Consider the following 20,852-nt stretch of genomic DNA (forward strand, 5'->3'; position numbering starts at 1 on the left):
AGCCGGTCCGATGTATGGCTCCAGGCTCTATTTCTTGGGATTTCTGGCTTGCTTCCTTTCATTCTTCATTCTTCCGAGCACACCTCCGGATTCCCTCAATCCTTTCGTCTTCCCCTTGGCAGTCAGGCTCTTCAGAGGAGATCGGATCCCTTTGGCTCCCCTATTTCTTGGGAATCTCTATTATCGGCTGGATCTGCTACATCGAGATATGGTTCGCTCCGTGGGTCGATATGAGCCTGTCTCCTTTATTCACAGCCAGTTCCTGCTATGTTTCTTCTTCGAGAGGTTCCCTAAAATTTGCCCCTGCTCCGACTGTATTTGAGGCGGAAGTTCTTCGGGAGATAGTGGATAAAGATGGCATCCCCGTGCTCGATACTGATGGGTCTCGGACATTTGAGAAAGCGAAGTCTTGCCAGCCGTTGATTACACGTTGGTCACGTACTATTTCCACCTTATCCTTGAATACTCTGGTGGATGATCCCCGACGCTTTGTGGCACGGCCGTATGTATGCCCACATGTAGGTGTGGCCACACCGCTTATCTATCATGGTTCCTCCCGCTTGGTGTCCTTTCCTTTGCCGAAGAACATCCCTGCACCCTTTGTTGATATGCTAATTATGATCCGTCCGAGTTCATTACCAGTGTGGCATGAGGAAGGCGTTGATAGTGCCGTTTATAGGCCTGACCGTGTAGCATGTCAATTCGGGTTTGATCAATGTGCCCCGGGGCCATCACCTCATTTATTATCATTTTCAGAGAGCTACGGGCGCTTCAGTCGCCGGCTTATACACACCGTGCTTCCCATATCCGGCTCTTTGACGATGCCAGGCTTGAGCCGAGTAGGGGGTTTCACCCCCTCTTTCAGGCGGTATTGGCAGAAGAATATCGATGCGTTTATTGCATTTGTCCAGAGCAGACCGACCGTATGTTTGCCTCCGCCGATTTATAAGAAGGATTCTTCTCTTCGGCTACCCGAGAGCCGAAAATCTGACCATATGTACGAGGGTTTCTTCACTTCATCTGCTCCAACTGACCCTTCTGCTCGGGCATCTGCTTCTAGCTTGGCAATTACTTCTCCAGAGCCAGTCCCTTTGAATAAGGCCTCTGGTCCTCGGACGACCCGCCTTAAGAAGATGGCTCACAAGAGGACTTCTGATGCCAGTCCTTCCGCTCCTCGCCTTTCCAAAAGGCTTCGTGAGGTACCCGAAATTCTTGATTTGAAGCTACTTTCCTTCTTGCGACTATACCTTCTAAAATGAAAACTTTTATTTGCCCATGTTATGTAGGATCCTGCGGTTGTTGACGTTCTCGGTACCGTGGCTCCTGGCCATGCTGCCTCCCCCAGGCCGGACTCAGACTTGGACGACACCCTCCCTTTGTCTGCAAGACTTGTGAAGATGTGCACCCCTCGTATAGCAGTTATAGATGACGATGATGATGAGGCTGAGTCCTCCGATCATTTTTGTGACCTTATTCCACGCACGCGTCGTCATCGCCCTACCGTAGCTGAGGAGGAGCACTACCTTGGTGACGAGTTTGTTGGGGCTCACCGTTCTGATGTTGAGATTGCTGGAGGGACTGATGCCACAGAAATTGATGTCGCGGGCCATGTTTCTAGAGGCGATGTAGAGATGAGGTGCGCCTCTGGGAATGGTGTGGAGGTGGATGTGCTAGAGATCTCTGAGACTCGCTCTGGCACTTATGGTGATTCTCATCCTCCGGCCCTCCTTCCTTCTTCAGGGATGACTACTACTGTTCAGGCTTCATCAGACATTGAGATCGATCAGGTGGTCTCTACACGACCAAGTGACTTTGTTGATGCTAGGAGTCCTTCAGTTGCCCCTGCTTTGCATATTGATTCTCCCTCTGGTAATCTTTCTTTCTGAAGTTTGTCATTTACTTATATCTGTGAGAAATCTTTACTTAAATGACTTTCCTGTTCCCTACCTCTAATAAGGCCTTCTTATCTTTTCTTCAGTGTTAGCTGCTAACGGGGTCTTGCCTTTACCTACCTCAGACTCTGCTCCAGTGTTAGCTGCTACCGGGGTCCTGCCTTCACCTGCCTCGGACTCTGCTCCAGTGTTAGCTGCTACCGGGGTCCTGCCTTCACCTGCCTCGGACTCTGCTCCAGTGTTAGCTGCTACCGGGGTCCTGCCTTCACCTGCCTCGGACTCTGCTCCAGTGTTAGCTGCTACCGGGGTCCCGTCTTCACCTGCCCCGGACTCTACTCCGACTCTCTTTGTAACTCCTCACGGTTCTCCTTCTCAAGGGGGAACACCTGCCTTTGAGACGACTGCCAGAGGTTCTTCATCGCCAGTGCCTTCAAATATTTTGGATTTGAATCTCAGTGATTTCCACATTGATAGTGATGCTTTTGGTCTGTCCCCTTATCGTTCGGCATTCTCAGGCTCGGGACCTCTGCCGGGAGTTACCCCTCCGGGTGGTTCATCTAACCCGATAGACATTGGGGAGATTCCTGAGACTAGCAACTTTCCGGCCCCAATTCCTCCTTCGACTTCTGGCAAAGTATCATTTCTCCATTATTGGGTAGCTCCTGAGTTTGCTTCAGTTCTACAGCTTGTGCATTCAAGTTACCCGGAGACCTTTGCTTCATTTGCTTGCCAGTGTCCACTCATTCAGACTGCTCTTCTCGAGTCTTTTGCCACTATCTTATATAGCTTGGACACGCAACGGTTGTGTGACCTTAATGGAAAAGTAGTCGAGACGGCGTATCAGGGGATCTCTGACATGGAGCGTCACCAAGTGGACTTATCATGGCTTCGGAAGCGCCTGGATATAGCTTCGAACGCCAGTCATCGGCTGGAACTTATGTCTGTGCTTGCCTCTTATCGCACCTCTATAGATGAGACAAAGGCAACTCTTCGTGAACTTGAGTCGGGTTATGCTCGGGCCTTGGAGACTTTAGAGGCACACTCTACTGTTTGTCCTCCAGATGTAGATGTGACGGGCAGCTTCTTCGAAGGTGTCTTTAGGAAAGATTGAGTTTTTTTTTTATCATTACTTTCTTGCCCCTTTCGATAAAAATGTTTTATCTAGGACAATGCAATGAAATGACAAAATTTTTGTTGTTTGGATATTTTCGCATTGTTTTCTCATTCTACTTGATAAAATATTTATTTCGAATGATAGAACAATCATATGCACATGTTTATAAAAGCTGAAATATTCTCATTAGTTCTTCAACTTTCTTGACAAAAGCATAATAGATTCACTGTAAGTGATGGGATAAAACATACACCGTAGAGAAAACCAGCTTCTTCATAACGCAAGGGAAATACAACCTTTAGACAAAGTAAGAAAGTGAAAATGAATTTCAACATAGATGAGTCCAACTATGGGTAGTAATGCTTGATAAACTTTGCATTGAGTGGGCCAGTTCGGAAGCCGTCTTCAACCCTTACAAGTTTGTAGTACCCGCTTGAGCTTGCCTGAACCACCTTGTAGGGCCCTTCCCATTTTGGAGAAAACTTGGGTAAAGGCTGTCCTCGCATGATTGGGTCTACAATCTTCCATACTAGATCACCTTCTTCAAACTTCCTTGGTACCACAGTCTGGTTATAGGCTCGGGCGATGGACTCATGATACCTTTCCATGACTTTTGCAGCTCTGTCATGCTTTTCCTCTAATGCTTCCAATCTGGTGGTTCGAGGCTCCAATACCATTCCCGAGGCGAGAGCCATTCGAGCAGATGGCGTTTCCAACTCTATAGGTAACACTGCCTCGGACCCATACACAAGGGAGTAAGGAGTTGCTTGAGTTGGCTTTCTCTTCGAAGTGCGATACGCCCATAGGGCTACTATCAACTGTTCGGACCAAGTCCCCCCAAACTCATCCATCATCTTGCTCAGAATCCTTATCAGTGTCTTGTTTGTGGCTTCCGCCTGCCCGTTCCCTTTTGGATAGTAGGGTGTGGATTTGTGATGCTTCACTTGGTAAGTCTCTAGGAGGCTCTTCACATCTTTGTTTATGAAGGGAGTGCCGTTATCTGAGAGGATGGTGTTTGGTACTCCAAATCGGCAAATGATATTCTCCTTGATGAAGTTCGCAACTGCAGGCCCCGTAGCGTTCTTCAGAGGAATTGCTTCGACCCACTTTGTACTCAATTCTGTGGCTGCGAGAACCCACTTGTACCCCTTAGAAGATGTAGAGATGGGCCCTATCAGATCAAAAGCCCAGGTATGGAACGGCCATGGCGTTCGGATACTATGCAGGTCTACAGCTGGAGCATGGATCAAATTTCCGTGTTTCTGACAAGTCTGGCACCTCTTCACGTGATGGGATGCATCTGACTCCATGGTCGGCCAGTAATACCCAAGGTGTATAAGTTGCTCGAACAGCCGAGCCCCTCCTTGATGTTCAATCTCGTGGGCTCTTCCGAGGACTAGATCTGACTCCTCCTTGGAGAGACATCTCAGGGGAGTGCCCTCAATACTTCTTCTATACAGCTTGTCCTGATCAAGAAAGTACCGCCTCGCTCTCCTCTTGAGGTGTGCAATGTCCCTCGGGCTCTCAGGTAGTGTTCCCTCTTTGAGATAGTCAATGTAGACTTGCCTCCAATCAGGGGTATCAATTTCAAAGCAACTCTCATCCTCCCGGATGTATGACTGACACTTGGGGCATTCCCTCTGTAATTGATTTGAGTCCTTCTCCATCTCGGGCCAATAATAACCTTGTCTTTGGATTCTTCTATACAGACTGATATCCCCATCCCCGCAAGACTTTTCATGGATCTGTTGTAGTCGGAAGCTTGCTTCTTGTTGGCCAATACACCGGGCTAGGAATCCGGTACCTCCTCGGAAGTAAAGTTCACCTTGAATAATTGTGAATTGGGCAAGCTTGGCCATAGTCAGTTTTCCAACTTTGCTTCTGAGTTGCTCGAGGACTTCTCCTCTCCAGTCCTCCGGAAGGCCTTTGTCTTCGGGTATTATTGAAGGTTCTGTTCTCTTCTTGATAACAATTGTTGCCTCTTCCTCTGGAATGTCAACTCTTGCCCCTAATGTTGCGAGGGCATCTGAAAACTTGTTGTCGGAGCGAGGCACATGCTCTATTTCGACCTTCTGAAATTTGTCAAGAAGCCTTTGGACTGTTGTTCGATATGTGGCCAAGGCAGGCTCCTTTAAGACGAACTGTCCTGAAACTTGCTTCACTATCAGCTTTGAGTCCCCCCGGATCCGAATCTTCTTGATACTGTGCTTCTCAGCTGCTATCAAGCCTAAAATAAGAGCCTCATACTCGGCTTCGTTATTCGAACAATGGAAATCCAGTTTATAAGACAAATATAACTTTTCCCCACTTTTGCTTGTAAGGACTATCCCGGTTCCTCCCTTCCCTCCGGCTGCTGCTCCGTCAAAGCTCAATGTCCAGAAGTTTTCCTCGGAAGCCATAGCTGCATGCACCTCTCCTCTTAATTCTTCATTCACTGGTTCATAGTCACCACTTGGAAATTGGGCAAGGAGATCAGCTAAGGCTTGGCTTTTGATCGCCTTGGGGGCTACACATGTGATCTCGAATTCACCTAGTGCTAACAACCATCTTGCCACCTTCCCGGTTAGAGCAGGCTTGCTGAGGAGGTATCGGATTGGATCACTTTTAGTGACAATCCGAATCTGGTGTGCTAAGAAGTAATGTCTGAGCTTTTGGACAGTGAATACCAAAGCTAAACAATGTCTCTCTACCGGGGTATATCGGACTTCTGCTCCTCGAATCTTCCGGCTGATGTAATACACCGGGCGTTCTGCTCCATCTACATCTTGGACCAATAATGCCCCTATGGACTTGGGGGTTGAAGTTAAGTACAACATTAGCGGCACCCCGGGCTGCGGGGCTATCATGGTCTGAGGCGAGGTCAAGGCTGCCTTGATTCTCTCGAAGGCCTTTTGGTGCTCCTGGTTCCACTCGAACTTGGCATCTCCTTTTAACAATGAACCGAAAGGGGCCGAGATCTCTGCAAGTGCTGGGATAAACCTCCGAATATAAGACACTTTCCCGAGGAACTTCTTTAACTCCTTCTGAGAATGCGGGGGAGGCATTGCTCTGATAGATTTGACCTTGTCTTCATCTGCCTCGATACCATGCCTATGTACAAGAAACCCGAGGAACTTCCCGGCCGTCACCCCGAAAGCACATTTGAGAGGATTCATCCTCATTTTGAATTTCTGGCACCTCTTGAATACCTTCTCAAGGTCTCGGAGATGGTCTTCTTCTTTCTTGGATTTTACCACTAGATCATCAACATAATCTTCCACCTCATGATGGATCATGTCATGAAAGATTGCAGTCATAGCCCTTTGGTAAGTTGCACCGGCATTCTTGAGTCCGAAAGGCATGACTGTATAGAAGAAGTTTCCGAGAGGTGTTCTAAAAGCAGTCTTTTCTGCGTCCTCTTCAGCCATCTTAATCTGATTGTATCCACTGAATCCATCCATGAATGAGAACATCTGGTGTCCCGAGGTAGTATCCACGAGGGTGTCGATGTGAGGAAGAGGGAATTCATCCTTCGGGCAAGATTTGTTCAAATCTCGAAAGTCTACACATACTCTGATTTGGCCATTCTTCTTCTTTACTGGCACGATGTTTGCTAACCACGTGGGGTACTGTATTGGCCGGATGAAACCAGCCTGTTGAAGTTTTTCAATCTCCTCCTTAATCTTCTCTTCGAGATCTGGATGATATTTTCGAGCAGCTTGCTTAATTGGCTTGGAGTTTGGGAACACATCAAGATAGTGGGAGACTAGGTCAGGATCTAGTCCGGGCATTTCCTTATATGACCAAGCAAACACATCTGAGTATCGGCTTATCAACTTTAACAACTGTTCCCGCTTCTCTGGGCTAAGGCTCGAACTTACGAATACCGGCCTCGGTGCATCTTGTCCATCACTCAGATCTATTTCGATAAGTTGTTCAGGCTGAGGCTTCGGCCCATCTTGCATACATTCTGGAGCCACTTCAGGCTTTATTACTATATCATTGTCAGGAGGCTCTTCTTTTGACTCGGAGTCGGTGACTGAAGAAACCGACTCCCCGCACCTTCATAAATAATACACCATCTTACCTCCTTCTCGAACTTTCATCACCTTCCGAGGAATAGGCAGACTTTCTGGTCTAGACATCGCCCGCTTACTTGATTCTGTCATTGGCTCCTTGTCATCTTTGATATCCTCCCAACGAGGAATTTTGACCCCTCGAGGCTTAGAGGTGGTGGGAACTTCTTCGACAGCCAGTTCGGTGAAGTAGATGGCATCAGAATAATGAGCTTCATGGATCTCGAACGGCCTTTCTGTAGCCTGAATTGTCACCGTCTTCTTTCCCCATTTAGCCTTAACACACTGATGATAACTTGATGGTACAGCCCCATATCTATGCATCCAGGTCCTCCCTAGAATGATGTGATAATTTGCCTCAGAATCGATAATATGGAACTTGGTGGCCGAGCGAATCTCTCCAACGGCTAAATCAACTGTTACGCATCCGATAGTAACTCTCCTTTCTCCACCGAAGCCAGTGATGACTATCGGCTGCTTCACAATGCGTTCTTCAGAGATTCCGACTTTTTCTAGAGTAGCGCGAGTCATAATGTTGATAGAGGCTCCACTATCTAGAAAGGCCCTTTTGAACTCAACCCCGTTAATAAAAACAGTCACATAAAGCGGGCGATTGTGAGAAAAAGGATACTTTCGATCAGCCTCGGAGAAAGTAATGGCACTAGATTGCTCTTTTGCCTTCCTCGGGATAGACCCCTCAGTCGACATGCATTCCTCATGGTGTGCCTCGGCTATATTAATGATAGACTTGGTGATTTCCGTTCTTGCCTCCCTGGAAAGTCCAAGCTGGTCAAAGAACTGCTTGAACTTTACACAGTCTTGCAGGGTTTTGGCATAGTGATCCGGATCTTTTTCCACTCTTGGAGGCTCGTAGTTAACCATCTCCTCGGTCTCCTCAAAATAAGATGCCACATAAACATGGTGTCCTCCTCTTCCATAGTATTCTTCTCCTCCTTTTGGATCAAAGGGATCTTCGCCATGAGTCATAAATGTTCTGCCCTCTGGATCGAGAGCACTTCCATAGTAAACTTGCTCACCCTCTGGCTCGAGGATGTCGTCCAGATAACAGTCATCGTCATCGAGATTAGCGATAGCCTCGATCATTGGGCCTTCATAAGTTATCATAGCAACATTCTTGCCCTTGTCTCGGTGTTGAGGATACGGTTGTTCTCGGATGTCTTGAGTCCCTCGCTTTTTGAACCTCAATTCGTCTGCCTCGACTTTATCTCTAAAGATTTTCCTGAGAGTCCAACACTTCTCTGTCGGATGTTTCAATGTACGATGGTAGACACAAAATTCAGGGCTCTCACGGTCCTTTTTTGATGGCATTTCTTCAACATAAGGCAATTTTAGCTCTCCGTCAGCCACCCATTCCTTAACTAGAGCTTTCACTTCCTCGATTCCACATGGATAAGAAACATTCCCCTTTTCACCATTATATTGCTTTCTTTTCTGGCCCCTATGACCTCCCCCTTGTGAATTTCGGGTATCCGGGGCAGAGGCAGCAGCAACGATAGGTCCACGAGATGACTTGAAACTAGTCTTGTAACTGGCTTTAAATCCGGACTCCTGAGCCTGAGGAATGCTAATGTTCCGAGCTGCTTCTATTAATGCCGAGAAGGTGGGTAGTTTGTGGTTAACTAGAAACATTTTGTACCTGCTCAATGCCCCTTCTAGACAAATTTGGACCAGATAACTTTCCTCAACTGCTTCATGACAATCCACGGCCTTGTCCTGAAACCTTTTGACGTAGTCAAGGATGTCTTCACTTTCTTGTTGCTTCTCTTTACACAATGTAAGTGTGGTCACCTTCTCCGCCACTTGAAAGAACTTGGAGTGGAATTTGTTAACCATTTCCTCCCAACTTCGGACAGAGTTTGGGGCCAAATTAACATACCAACTATATGCTCGGTCGGTGAGGGACTTAGAGAATTCTCTCAGTCGGAGGACGTGGTTTGAACCATGAATACCTAGAGTCTCGATGAATCGCACAACATGTTCTCGGGCATTTCCTTGTTTGCCGTCGAACTTGATGAACTTCGGCACTGTATACCCCTCAGGGTATGGATAGCTCAGCATCTCAATGGGGTAAGGCGGCTTGACGTCTGGATCAGGCAAAGAGGGTAAGGTCCTCTTGCCCCGTTCGAGATCGAACATGGCCTGCACATCGGCGAGAGTGAGAAACTGTTGAGGGAGAGAGTTTGATGGTGGTATTCCCGGGACTTGGCTTATGTACCCAAAGACTGAGCTAGGGGCGTCTTGGCCATTCTCGTGCTGCGAATTCATCATTGGTGAGGACATTTGACGATACTGGCCAGTTGGTGATGGGATATTGAATTGAGGCCCGTAAAGTCCACCGTACGGCGCCGCTATACCGGGTTGTGCTTGCAGATTTGTTGTCGGCACCAAAGGAGGCCCGCTTGGTGCTTGGGTAACATTTACTGGTGGCGTGACAAGATTAGGTACGGGCAGAGCTCCCTTTTGCGCCATCACGCTCCTTATGTTTTCCTGGACACCAACAGTCGCCGGAGCACCATTCATTACACTAGAAACTCCCCTAGTCACCATTGGATCTTGGCTTGGCACGCCATGGAGCCCGGGCATGGGCAAACTGCCGCCGCCTACTGTGGTTTGAGCATGTGTTACTGTAGCCGTGTTGCCATGAGCCATAGGCTGATTGGGGCCTACTTCTCCTTGGATTTGATTTTGCGCTCCGGCGAGAATAACTCCACCACCAGTTTGATTCCCGTTTGGCGCCGGTGCAAAGTTAGAACTCATCACCAACATGGTGTGAGTGAGATTCTGAAGAGTGGTAAGAATCTCTTGCTGAGTATTCTGAAGTCCTTGAATGGCTTCAAGCAAAAGTGGTTGATCTGGAGTCATGGTTCTGTCATCACCACCATTAGAGGATCCTTGTTGGTGAACTTCATCTTCTCCCGCCATTCTTGTTGGAGTTGTGTGGATTCCAGATCTTGTTGAGACCATTAACCAATCCGCCTCCCCAGCGGAGTCGTCAAAAATGTAGGAGAGGGTTCAAGAAAGGAGTTGGAAAATTCGAAGATCTTCGAAGATCCTTGAAGAACAACTTCGAATTCTCTAGAAGATGATGAGAGGCTTAGATTCTTCAATGGTCTCAACTCAAGAACACAAAAGAAATGAGATGATGGAGATAAAAGATTGGGTGAAGAAGAAGGCAAAATGGCTAGAGAATAGAATAATGGAAAGGCTCTCCCATTGATCTCCCACTTTCACTCTCAAGGTCGATAATGGAGAAGGGAAATTAGTTCTTTCCCAAGAGTTAAAAAAAATCTCCAAAATCCATCCCTTGTAAAGCTATGGGTGGGTGCTATTTATAGGCACCTCATGATGTAGGATGGAGCCCATGTGCAAGGCACATGGGGGATATTCTCTCTAACCACCTTGTCCGAGGAGGTGACCTCTCCGAGGAGGTGACTTCTCCGAGGATGAGAAAACCCCGAAGAGGAGATCAGTCCCTCGGCGAACCCTTCTTCTTAGCCACACCTAACCAATGATCCCCAATCATCCCAAAGGGTCAGGGGTAGTCCCAGAGGACGTCCTACCGCAAAATATTGCCGAGTCTCATGGACCCCCCGGGGTCGTGCCACCTCGACCCGGGTATAGGCTAGTTTAACCGAAGAGTGAATTTATCTCCACTCACCGTCCTCGGGATCGGGTCCTTTGTTCGAACTCCATTACGCCCATGGTTCTGGTGCGTAGATCCCGGAAAGCTCCGAGCCCGCAAGTGTTCTGGGACTCATTAACGGAGTGACTTCTAGATTGCGTCTGAATCCGTTCGAAGCCAAGTGTTTAGGACCTCTAGGTTCGTGGATCCGAACCCTTTCGAGTCCGAGTGCCTCGGATCTCTAGGCTTGCTTAATACCCTTTCGAGCCCGGGCCCGAGTAAGTCTCTAGGTCCGTGGATCCGAACCCTTTCGAGGCTTAGAGCGATTCAATCCGTTTGATGGCGATAAATCTGGGTCCACCGATTTTTGGACTTGCGATAAATTCGGGCCCACTAATCTTGGGCTATTGGGCCTAAATAATTTAGTGGGCTCAAATTAGCCCCTCTTACACACATTTAACTAGTTTATGCTCTCTTTTTTATCATTATTTTAAGAATAAGATTTAGGTGGTGTTTGGTAAACATGTTGGGCTAAATAATCACAAAATGACAAAAAAAAAAGTCAAAAAATTACAAAAAATCAAAAATCACAAAAAGACAAAAAAAAATTATTATTCCAAAGCTAAAAAGCCAAAACAGCCAATCAAGAATACCAATCGAACAAAAAAGTCTCAGGCTAAAAAAGTCAAAAAAGTCAAAAAATTAACTAAAAAAGTCATTGCTAAACGAAGGCCTAAGATGCTAATTTTTTACCGTCTACTCACAATATGAGAGTGGGACTCGCACTATAATAATATGTGAACCTCACTCTTATTGTGAGTTAGAAAATAGTATATCTATAGTTGGACTCTTATTTAACCTTTAGATAACATCAAATTTTAAATTTTTATAGAATTCTTTTTTCTGAAACCTTATCACGAGTCTCGTTAATGATTTATCATTATTATTATTATTATTATTATTTAATATAAGTGACACAAGTCTTCATTATGACTTATTGATAGATAGGATAATGTTAAAAAAGTGTATGTCATATATAAGTTACGACATTTGTGAGTTTGATTATCACAAATAATATAATTCATTTCTATGGTAATCATAACTATAAAAAAAAAAAAAAATGATTTAGAACCAAACACTATATAAGATATAATCAAATAGCTCCTGAGCCATAACTAAAATAATGTCATAATCGACCTCGTTTGGGAACAATTTATTTTAATAACTTTTTGAATTTATATGAAAAATGTGTAAAAAAGTAAGAGTGATGCGATAACTAATAATAATTTTTGACATTTTGATTAAAACTAAAAGTTGTCAAACGAGATTTTAATATTATAATAAGTTATAACTAAAACACTAATCAACCATAATCAAAGATAACAAAGATCATAACCAGGAGTAGATGGCGATCTAATCTTAATATTTGGCTTTTTGTTTCGTTTTTTGTTATTTATTTATTACTTTTTTGACCTAGTAAGGAATTTTATGATCATAAAATTTGCTATCAAAGCTGTGGACATTTTGAATTTTTTCTCCACCCAATTCATACGGCAGCGCAAACCAATTAAAAGGAGCCAACAATAAAATAACAAACAAACAAACCCACTAGTCTTTTCTATTGAATTAAAGCCACGTCACTTTCTTTGTTTTCAAGTCGATAGTATATCTTGCCCTTCTTTCACAAATTTAAAAATGAAAATTGTTAAAAGGTCTATTTTAATAATTGTTTAAGATATTAGATTCAGAAAATATTTTTTATTGATAAGAGATCCACCCTTTATAAAATAGTTTAGTGAGAAGTTTTTTTTATTGATTTTAGAAAATATTTTATTTCAATTTTATCATTTAATTTGTCTGTTGACTTTTTTTAACTATATGTTCAAATTTATATCTATCTGTTCAAATTATTTTTTATTTGTTCAATTTTTTTGACTATTTGTTCAAATTTATATCCATCTATTGAATTTTTTTCCCGATTTGTTCAAATGTTATATGTACAATTTTTTTTTATCTGTTTAATTTTTTAATTTGTTGAAACAAATCTTTTGTTTTATCTATTAAAAATCAATTGAAAAACAGATTTCAGAATCAAGCATTTCAAATTTGACAATCTGTTCAAATATTTGTTTAAAATTTTTCATGTTTGTTCTTATCTATTTATTAATGTTCACTCTTTTTTTTTTCTTTTTTTTTTTATCATCTATTGAAACAGGGGTGATGATCTTTTGAAATGGGTGGGAAGAGCTGGAGGAGTGAGTTATCTGTTCAAATTCTCTCCTCATCTCTTTCTCTTTATCTATTTGCAAAAAAAAAAAAAAAAAAGTAGATAATAACATCATCAACAACAAGATGAAGGAGCCAAATCCAACCAAAAATAAAAATAAAAATCTGAACAGATAACACAGATATGTTCAAATTCAACATAGATTTGTGATATATACACATCTATGATATTTATAAAACAACAAATTTGCTACACACACACATATATAGAGAGAGAGAGGGAGAGAGGTGAGAAATGGAGCAGATCTGTGTTAAAATATAATTTGTAATCCAGATAAATCTAGAATAATTAATGAATAATTTATGAAGATATTTATCTAGAAATATCTAGTAGATTACCTTTCTAAAAGAGGTTAAGATGGTAATGTTCTTTATATAAAGCCATAAGCTAATTGTAAATTGATGTATGCAAGAATCTTGATTTGTAATCAACAAAATAAGAAGAAGTTTTTTTATATTTGCATTTCTACCTTATCTTCTTCCATAATTCCATTCCTAGCTTGCCCAAGTTCTTATCAAGTATACCTTGTCACCCCCAACAATTTAGGTATCAAAGTCAGGTTCCTCTCACCTATTTTAAAGCCTCCAAACCTCTTTCTTCAAATATTATTCTAGCTTGGAAGCAAGCTATTCCACTTTCAACTATGCACAAACTCTCATCCCTATGTTTGAGGGAAAGAACTTTGTATATTGGAGCATCCAAATAAATACTTTATTTGTCTCACGAGATTTGTGGGAACTAGTTGAAGATGGTTTTGAGGCACCAGCAGATGATGGAGAATTTGCAACTTGGATAGAAGCACATCAAAAACAGTACAAGACGAGCAAGAAAAATGATGCAAGTGCTCTTCTCAACATACAACGAGGGGTAAACAAATCTATCTTTCCTAGAATCATGGCTGCAAAAACATCTAAAGACGCTTGGGATATATTAAAGTATGAATGTCAAGGTTTTGATAAGGTCATCTCTATTAAACTACAAACATTATAGAGACATTTTGACGATCTAGCAATAAAGGATACTGAATCTATTAGTGAGTTTTTTTCCCGAGTTGCTGGAATTGTCAACCAAATTAGAAGTTATGGAGACATCTTGATGACAAGAGAATTGATGAAAAAGTTTTAAGAAGTTTACCTCAAAAATTCGAGCATATTGTTGCTACCATCGAGGAATCCAAAGATTTATTTAAACTAACTAGACATGAGCTAATGAGTTCTCTCGAGGCACATGAACAAAGAATGAGCAAGTTTACAAATCAGCCAATGAAGCAAGCATTTTGTCCAAAGTTAATATTGTTATACCCACAGTGGTGTGTGTGTGTATAAATTAAATAAAAAATAAAATAAAATAATTCAGAAAATAATTATATAAACTATTTTCCGAATTAAACACTTACATAAATTAATGTCGAGGCTTGTATTGGACACAATCTCCTTAAAGTAGATTTCGCCCTCGCTCCGTTGCTTCGAGTTTTACCGGTGTTTACTTCCCAAGATGCAACGACTAACACTTAAATTTGCAGCACTACAAATTTAAGTTTGGCGAACCAAAATTCTGTTGTAACTCTCTCTTTTTCTTCCTAAAAAATAAATGCAGAAACAGATACAAGAGCACAGGAAGAACAGAAGAAGAAAGACAATTCTGAGGGAAAAATTTTATGAAATGAATTGCTGGAAGAAGACTTTATATAGGCAGAATGGTGGTTGTTTCGAACAGGTGCCAACAGATAGGCAACTGTTCGGACAGATTTCAATAGATAGAAAATCTGTTTGAATTGTTTAGACAATTCCAGATCTGTACCGGAAGGATTCAATAGGTTTAAACTTGTTCGGGGGGGTTAGGATCTGTTTGGGTGAAGGAAAAATTTTTGGACCAATTTATTTTGAATTTTGAAACCAAAATTAAAAATAAATAAATAAATTACAGATGTTTTTGGCCCAAAAAGATAAGTATTGGGCTGAACAAGCCTAACCCAACCTCACACCACACACCCACATCCAAGCCCAGGCCCAGCCCAGCCCAGCCCGGCTGAACGGACGGACTGCAGCGACACGCCCGTATGGTTTTAGTTTTGGGTTCAGTGGGTCTAGCCCACTTCACCCATAACCTCACCCTTCCACACACTTGGGTACGCCTTGGGGCCCATCCCAAGTATCCCAAGCTAAGGTATATAAACCTATTCAAAACCTTAAGCCTTTCCAATGTGGGACAAACACATTTCACAAACGTGTAGGAAGCCCACCTAAACCCATTTCCACGAATCCGAAAATGCGCATTGAATTCTCATTCATCCGAAAATGATTTTGAGCAACCAAATACACGGTTTTATTCACTACGCGACATTAAATATGAACTAAATTAGAAACATTAAAAATAACGCTTGGGTTCCACCTTAATTAATGCTAAAAGTTAGCAAAAAATAAGATTTTTCCAAAAGTTTTAAAAACCATTTTTCCAACAATCCCCCACATGAATAAAATTCACGATAACGGGCATGCAACAAAATGCAAAGAAAGAAAGAGTACATTAAGAAGATGCACCACATCGAGATAGGTAGCTTTTGGCTTTAAACTTTCTCTAATGAAAGCCTATCAGACTTACTAGCTAATCAGTGGACGCGATGCCTTGAACTGTTCAGCTATTTGTGTAAGCCAAGACAATTGACTACACATAGTGTATCTGCAGACACAATTTGGTTCTTACGGTTGTGTTCATTTTGGCCCTGAACAACGCCTGGTAATTCACGAGTGCTCTAGAGAATTTAGCCTTCTAAATTCTCACAGAGCTGGGCCAATTCACACTCATATATGTGACTTCTTATTAAAAGTATCCTGCTATACCCCACTTGGATATCCAAGCTATAAGAATCATTAAAAGCAAAGCTTATCCTACTAACGTTGTAGATATCACTCTTCTTATCATAGAAATGGGTAGGAGTCAACCTCCTTAGTGATATCTGAAGTCATCCATAATTCGGTTGTCCCTTTGAACCTAGATCTTGGGATCTCCAGTCAACTAGGTTGCGTTGCCATTATGGCGATTTTTAAGTAATAGGCTTTAATCTCATTTCCCTCAATAAATGGTACACTTGCTCTTTGGCTAGCCCTTTAGTCAATAGATCCGCAATATTCTCTTTTGACTTTACATATTCTATGGAAATTATTCCCTGTGAGAGCAAATGCCTAACGGTATTATGTCTTCGACGAATGTGTCGAGATTTACTGTTATACATATGATTCTGGCCAAGTTTGGCATACAGAAAATAATCCATCTTTTTATCTTTTTTTCATCACATCACCTCTCTACTTTTCTGCACATCTTTTCGTAAAAAGACAAAAAGTGCACTTATTTAGGTCATCCCAGACAACCCCTCTATGCCCGTCCTATTGTTGTTTCATTATCACAGTGAATGCATATAGCTGGCACAAGTTTAGGCCACATTGGAATGTCTTCTAAGAAATTACGAAGTCATTCTGCTTCTCTCCCGTTTTATCTAATGTGATAAACTCAGATTCCATTGTCGACTTTGATATGCATGTCTGCTTGGAAGATTTCCAAGAGACTACAACACCTCCTACGGTAAAGACGTATCCATTAGTGGATTTTGAGTATTTAGTACCCAATATACAATTTGCATCGTTGTACCTTTCGAGTACTATTGGATATTGGTATAATGTAAGCTATAATTCTGAGTATGTCTTAGATACCCAAGTACTCTAATTATTGTTTTCCAATGATCAGACCCTGGATTACTTGTGTACCTACTCAATTTGCTTACAACATAGGCTATATCTGGCCTAGTGCAATTCATTAAGTACATCAAGCTTCCGATTATTCGAGAGTACTCCAATTATGATATGCCTACACCTATATTTTTTGACAAATGAAGACTAATGTCAACAGGTGTTTTAGCAGGATAGTCGTCATGCTTTCCAAATTTCTTCAAAATCTTTTCAACATAGTGAAACTGAGATAAAGCATATCCTTTAGATGTTCGAGTAATCTTTATTCCTAGAATTACATCTGTTACTCCCAGATTTTTCATGTCAAACTTTTTGTTCAACATTTTCTTTGTGGATTTAATCATATCATCCACATAGAGACAAACTATGACATAGCCTTTGTCTGTACTTTTAACATAGACGCATTTGTCACATTCGTTTATCTTAAAACCATCCGAAAGCATAGCGTGATCAAATTTTTCATGCCATTTTTTCAGAGCTTGCTTTAATCCATAAAGGGATTTGAGAAGTTTACAAACCTTTTTCTCTTGGCCGGGAACTTGAAACCTTCTGGTTGTTCCATATAGATTTCTTCATCTAACTCGACATTCAAAAAAGTTGTTTTAACATCCATTTGATATATTTCCAGATTATACAAAGCTGCAATCACAATTAACATGCGAATAGATGTTATTCTTGTTACTGGTGAATAGGTGTCACAATAATCAAGGCCTTCATTCTGCTTGTATCCCTTAACAACAACCCTAACCTTGTATTTATCTATTGAACCATCTGCTTTCATTTTTTTTCTTGAATATCCACTTATATCCAAGAGGTTTACACTCTGGTGGAAGATCCACCAGTTCTCAAGTATGATTTTTGCAGTATTGATTTAATTTCACTATACACAACCTTTCTTCACAATGGAGCTTCAGGACTTGACATTGCTTCCTTAAAGTTTTGAGGCTCATTTTCTAATAGGTATGTTAGAAATTCTAGACTAAATGATTTAGAGATCCTAGCCCTCTTACTACGTCTAGGTTCATCTGCTTCATTATCATTGCGGTCTTCACTGCTACCCATAGCAGTATCAAAAGTTCTTTTATTTGAATTTTTCTCTTCAGTTTCCTTACTAGGAAAAATGTGTTCAAAAAACGACGCATTCTGTAGACGTCCCCTGAACGCCCCAGGGAGGAACGAGTCCCCCCCGTTCCGTTCGATATTGGGCTCATTACAGTTCGGACTCTCAAATTGTCACGGTTCTAAGTCTAAACCAAAGAGTCCAAATCCGGCAAATCGTTTTGAGAAAACAGATTTTGAAAGAAGTGCCGAACATGGACTGCTTTGCCAGATACAGAGTCACCACCTAAATGTTTTAGTTTGGGGAAATTTAGGAAACCCTGACTCGTTTGCCTAAGGCCACGTGTCCGTCATCACCAAAGTTGGCTCGGCTCGGGAACTTGGGTACGATTGGGGAAGGTCACTTCGTGAGCACCCCCACTCGCCCGATCAAAGATCGGCCTCTACTAACCATGATATCTATTTTTGAAAACATTATGCGTTCTTATTCCAGTTATTAGCCTAGATTTACTATGTGATGCGCACAGCATACAAGTATAGACTGGATCGTCTGAATTGGAACAAAACATTTCATGTTTGTTTGTTTGAAAATGGTTTGATGGTGCTACCCGCAAGTAGGCTAAGACGTGGATTTGCCACCCTCGGGTGGGCTTAGAAAAACATGATTTTGCCACTTATCTAGTGGGCTTAAAACTCACAGTCAATGCATTTATTCCAATACAAATAATCCAACCTTCACCCACAGGCATTCAGGCAGTTATATCACATAAGCATATAGCCTCATGGTAAGCATGCTATTCATGGTAGTCACTCACACGCATGCAAGGATGCTAAAGCATAAAACTTACAGAGTACTCCAAGCCAAAACAGAAGCTAATTAGAAATCCATGCATGATCCTAATTATACGAAAATGCCTAATGCAACACATGCAAAAATGCAACTATAGCAGGCTCGGCTATTCTAAAGATGGCATGTGAAATGCTACAACTAACATGTATTCAACTTGGAATTGAGATACAAATGCAGTTAGTAAGGTGCGCCGAGCCCGGTGCATGCAAGACAGATGAATGAATGCAAACATGCTATCATATTGTATGCTAATTGAAACATGCCCTAATCTAACCATCATAAGCTGATAAATAAAAGGGAGAAAGACGTGGGGTTGGAAGACATACATCACACACACGCACACTTATTACAACATTGCCCTCGCGTAGAGGGTCCGAATAAATAATATACAGTCCCAAATGAATAATTACAGTCCAAATATGTACAAAACCCTAATTAATTAACAAATTTAACTAGGAAAGCAATAAATTGGCATGCAAGCTAGGGACTGCCTCAAATCTGCTTCGGATGATGAATGATGCATGCTCGGGTTGCCTTGTGCGGAGAATCCCTCGCGATGCCCCGGTTTGCCTCTGTTTGCAATTGTTCTTGGGATGCGTGCCAGGCTTCGGAAGGTTGTTGATTTCTGATTTGCTACAACAGAGAGCAACAAAGGGGCATGGCAAAGTATTTTCACATATGTATGCTTGACTACTCTTTAGGGAGTGTAGTCCTCAATCCTCGTGCCACCAATCACGCATATCGATGCATGATGGCCGAGGAGTCGAATTGCATGACTCAATATGAAATGAATGCACATATAAACACAACAAGACCTAAACTCCATCATGGATAATCCGGAGTGTCGGTGACTGGGAATTGAGACACGTTCCGTCACTCGAAGCACGAAACGTCCCTCGTTTCCCGTGCTCGGGCTAACTCCTATCCCAAACACAATGCGATATGCATGACATGCATGAATGTAACTAATATACAACCTAGCATGCACAATGCTATGGAATGGCATACACGATGAACGAGGTAACATGGCATACACAATGCGCTAACATGCAACCTAGCATACACAATGCTATGAAATGAAATGGCATACACAATGCACGATGGACTTACACCAACATGAGTGGACCTCAGCCACACTCACATTAGTATCCATGAGATGAAAAATGAGACGCTCGAAATGCGTGCACACATGCACGCAAACTGAGGACCGAACCTAAGGCACCAAATGCCACTCTTAACAAGACATGGCAAGGCATGGAATATGGCATACTAGCATGCAAATTTCAGTACCAAAATATAATGCAAAACAGCCCCGAAACATGGCAATATGGTATCCGATGCATGAAATGAAACCCGAAACGCAAAACTAGGCACACACAATGGCCTATAGCTATATAAAGCATGCATTATTTGAATATGAAGTGTGAAGACAGAATCAAGACAGTCCCAAAACAAGCATATTTACAGTTTTAAGAAAGACCAAAAGGTGAACACAAATAAGGCTAAGTTAACATGCAAAAATGGCCCCAAAAGAGAGATAATGAAGCAAGTAGCAGCTTCTGCACCTAAATGGCCAAGATCCCTTCAACAAAGTTGAAGAAGGGCTCAAAACATGGTACTTTACAGTTTACAACAAGCCACGAAAACAAACACAAGCATGGCTAAACTATTGTGCAAGAAATGGGCCAAAAGGGAGACAAAGAAGCAAGTGATGGTTTCTGGCCTCAAACAGAGGAGGGCCCTTCAAAAAATTTGAAGAGGGGCCAAAAACATGGTGTTTTACAGTTAGTGACCAAACCCAAAACAGTGCACACGCGAGCTTAAAATACTATGCAAAATAAGGCCTAAAAAGAGGTTTAAACACAAAGAGCAAAAAGGAAGCTTCAAAAAGAAAAAGTCCCTTGATAAAACATTAAGAGGGGGTCAAAATAAGGCTATTTACAGTTCGGACCAAAGCCTAAAAATACAAGCACAAGGGGCTAACAAAACATGCAAAAATAAGGCCAAAAGAGGGATAAAGAGGCAAGTGACAAAAGGAAGCCTCAAACAGTGAAGATCCCTTCAACAATGTTGAAGAAGGGATCAAAATAAATCACTTTACAGTTTATAACCAAGTTCAAAACAGTTTACAAATAGGCCTAAAATACTATGCAAGAAAGAGGCATACAAGAGAGGTAAAGAAGCAAGTGGCAGCTAGAGACCTTAAACA

General features: G+C 42.1%; 1 protein-coding gene across 1 annotated transcript; it reads left to right on the top strand.

Moving 5' to 3' along the window:
- The first annotated feature begins 995 nt into the window (after positions 1-995).
- LOC145822036 (uncharacterized) lies at positions 996-17,426 on the top strand. The gene is made up of 4 exons (XM_082918611.1): positions 996-1,199; positions 1,287-1,869; positions 1,979-2,030; positions 17,363-17,426. The coding sequence occupies exons 1-4, from the start codon at positions 996-998 to the stop codon at positions 17,424-17,426; spliced, it is 903 nt and encodes a 300-aa protein (XP_082774737.1).
- The last annotated feature ends 3,426 nt before the right edge of the window (positions 17,427-20,852 follow it).

The sequence above is a fragment of the Camellia sinensis genome, chromosome 3, assembly GCF_055761805.1.
Source record: "Camellia sinensis isolate YWXY chromosome 3, ASM5576180v1, whole genome shotgun sequence".
Lineage (NCBI taxonomy): Eukaryota > Viridiplantae > Streptophyta > Magnoliopsida > Ericales > Theaceae > Camellia > Camellia sinensis.

Coding starts and splice junctions, on each gene's coding strand:
- LOC145822036 (XM_082918611.1), top strand. CDS start 996: ATGTACGAGGGTTTCTTCACTTCATCTGCTCCAACTGACCCTTCTGCT. Junction 1,200..1,286: donor TTTCCAAAAGGCTTCGTGAG/GTACCCGAAATT, acceptor CATGTTATGTAG/GATCCTGCGGTTGTTGACGT. Junction 1,870..1,978: donor GCATATTGATTCTCCCTCTG/GTAATCTTTCTT, acceptor TCTTTTCTTCAG/TGTTAGCTGCTAACGGGGTC.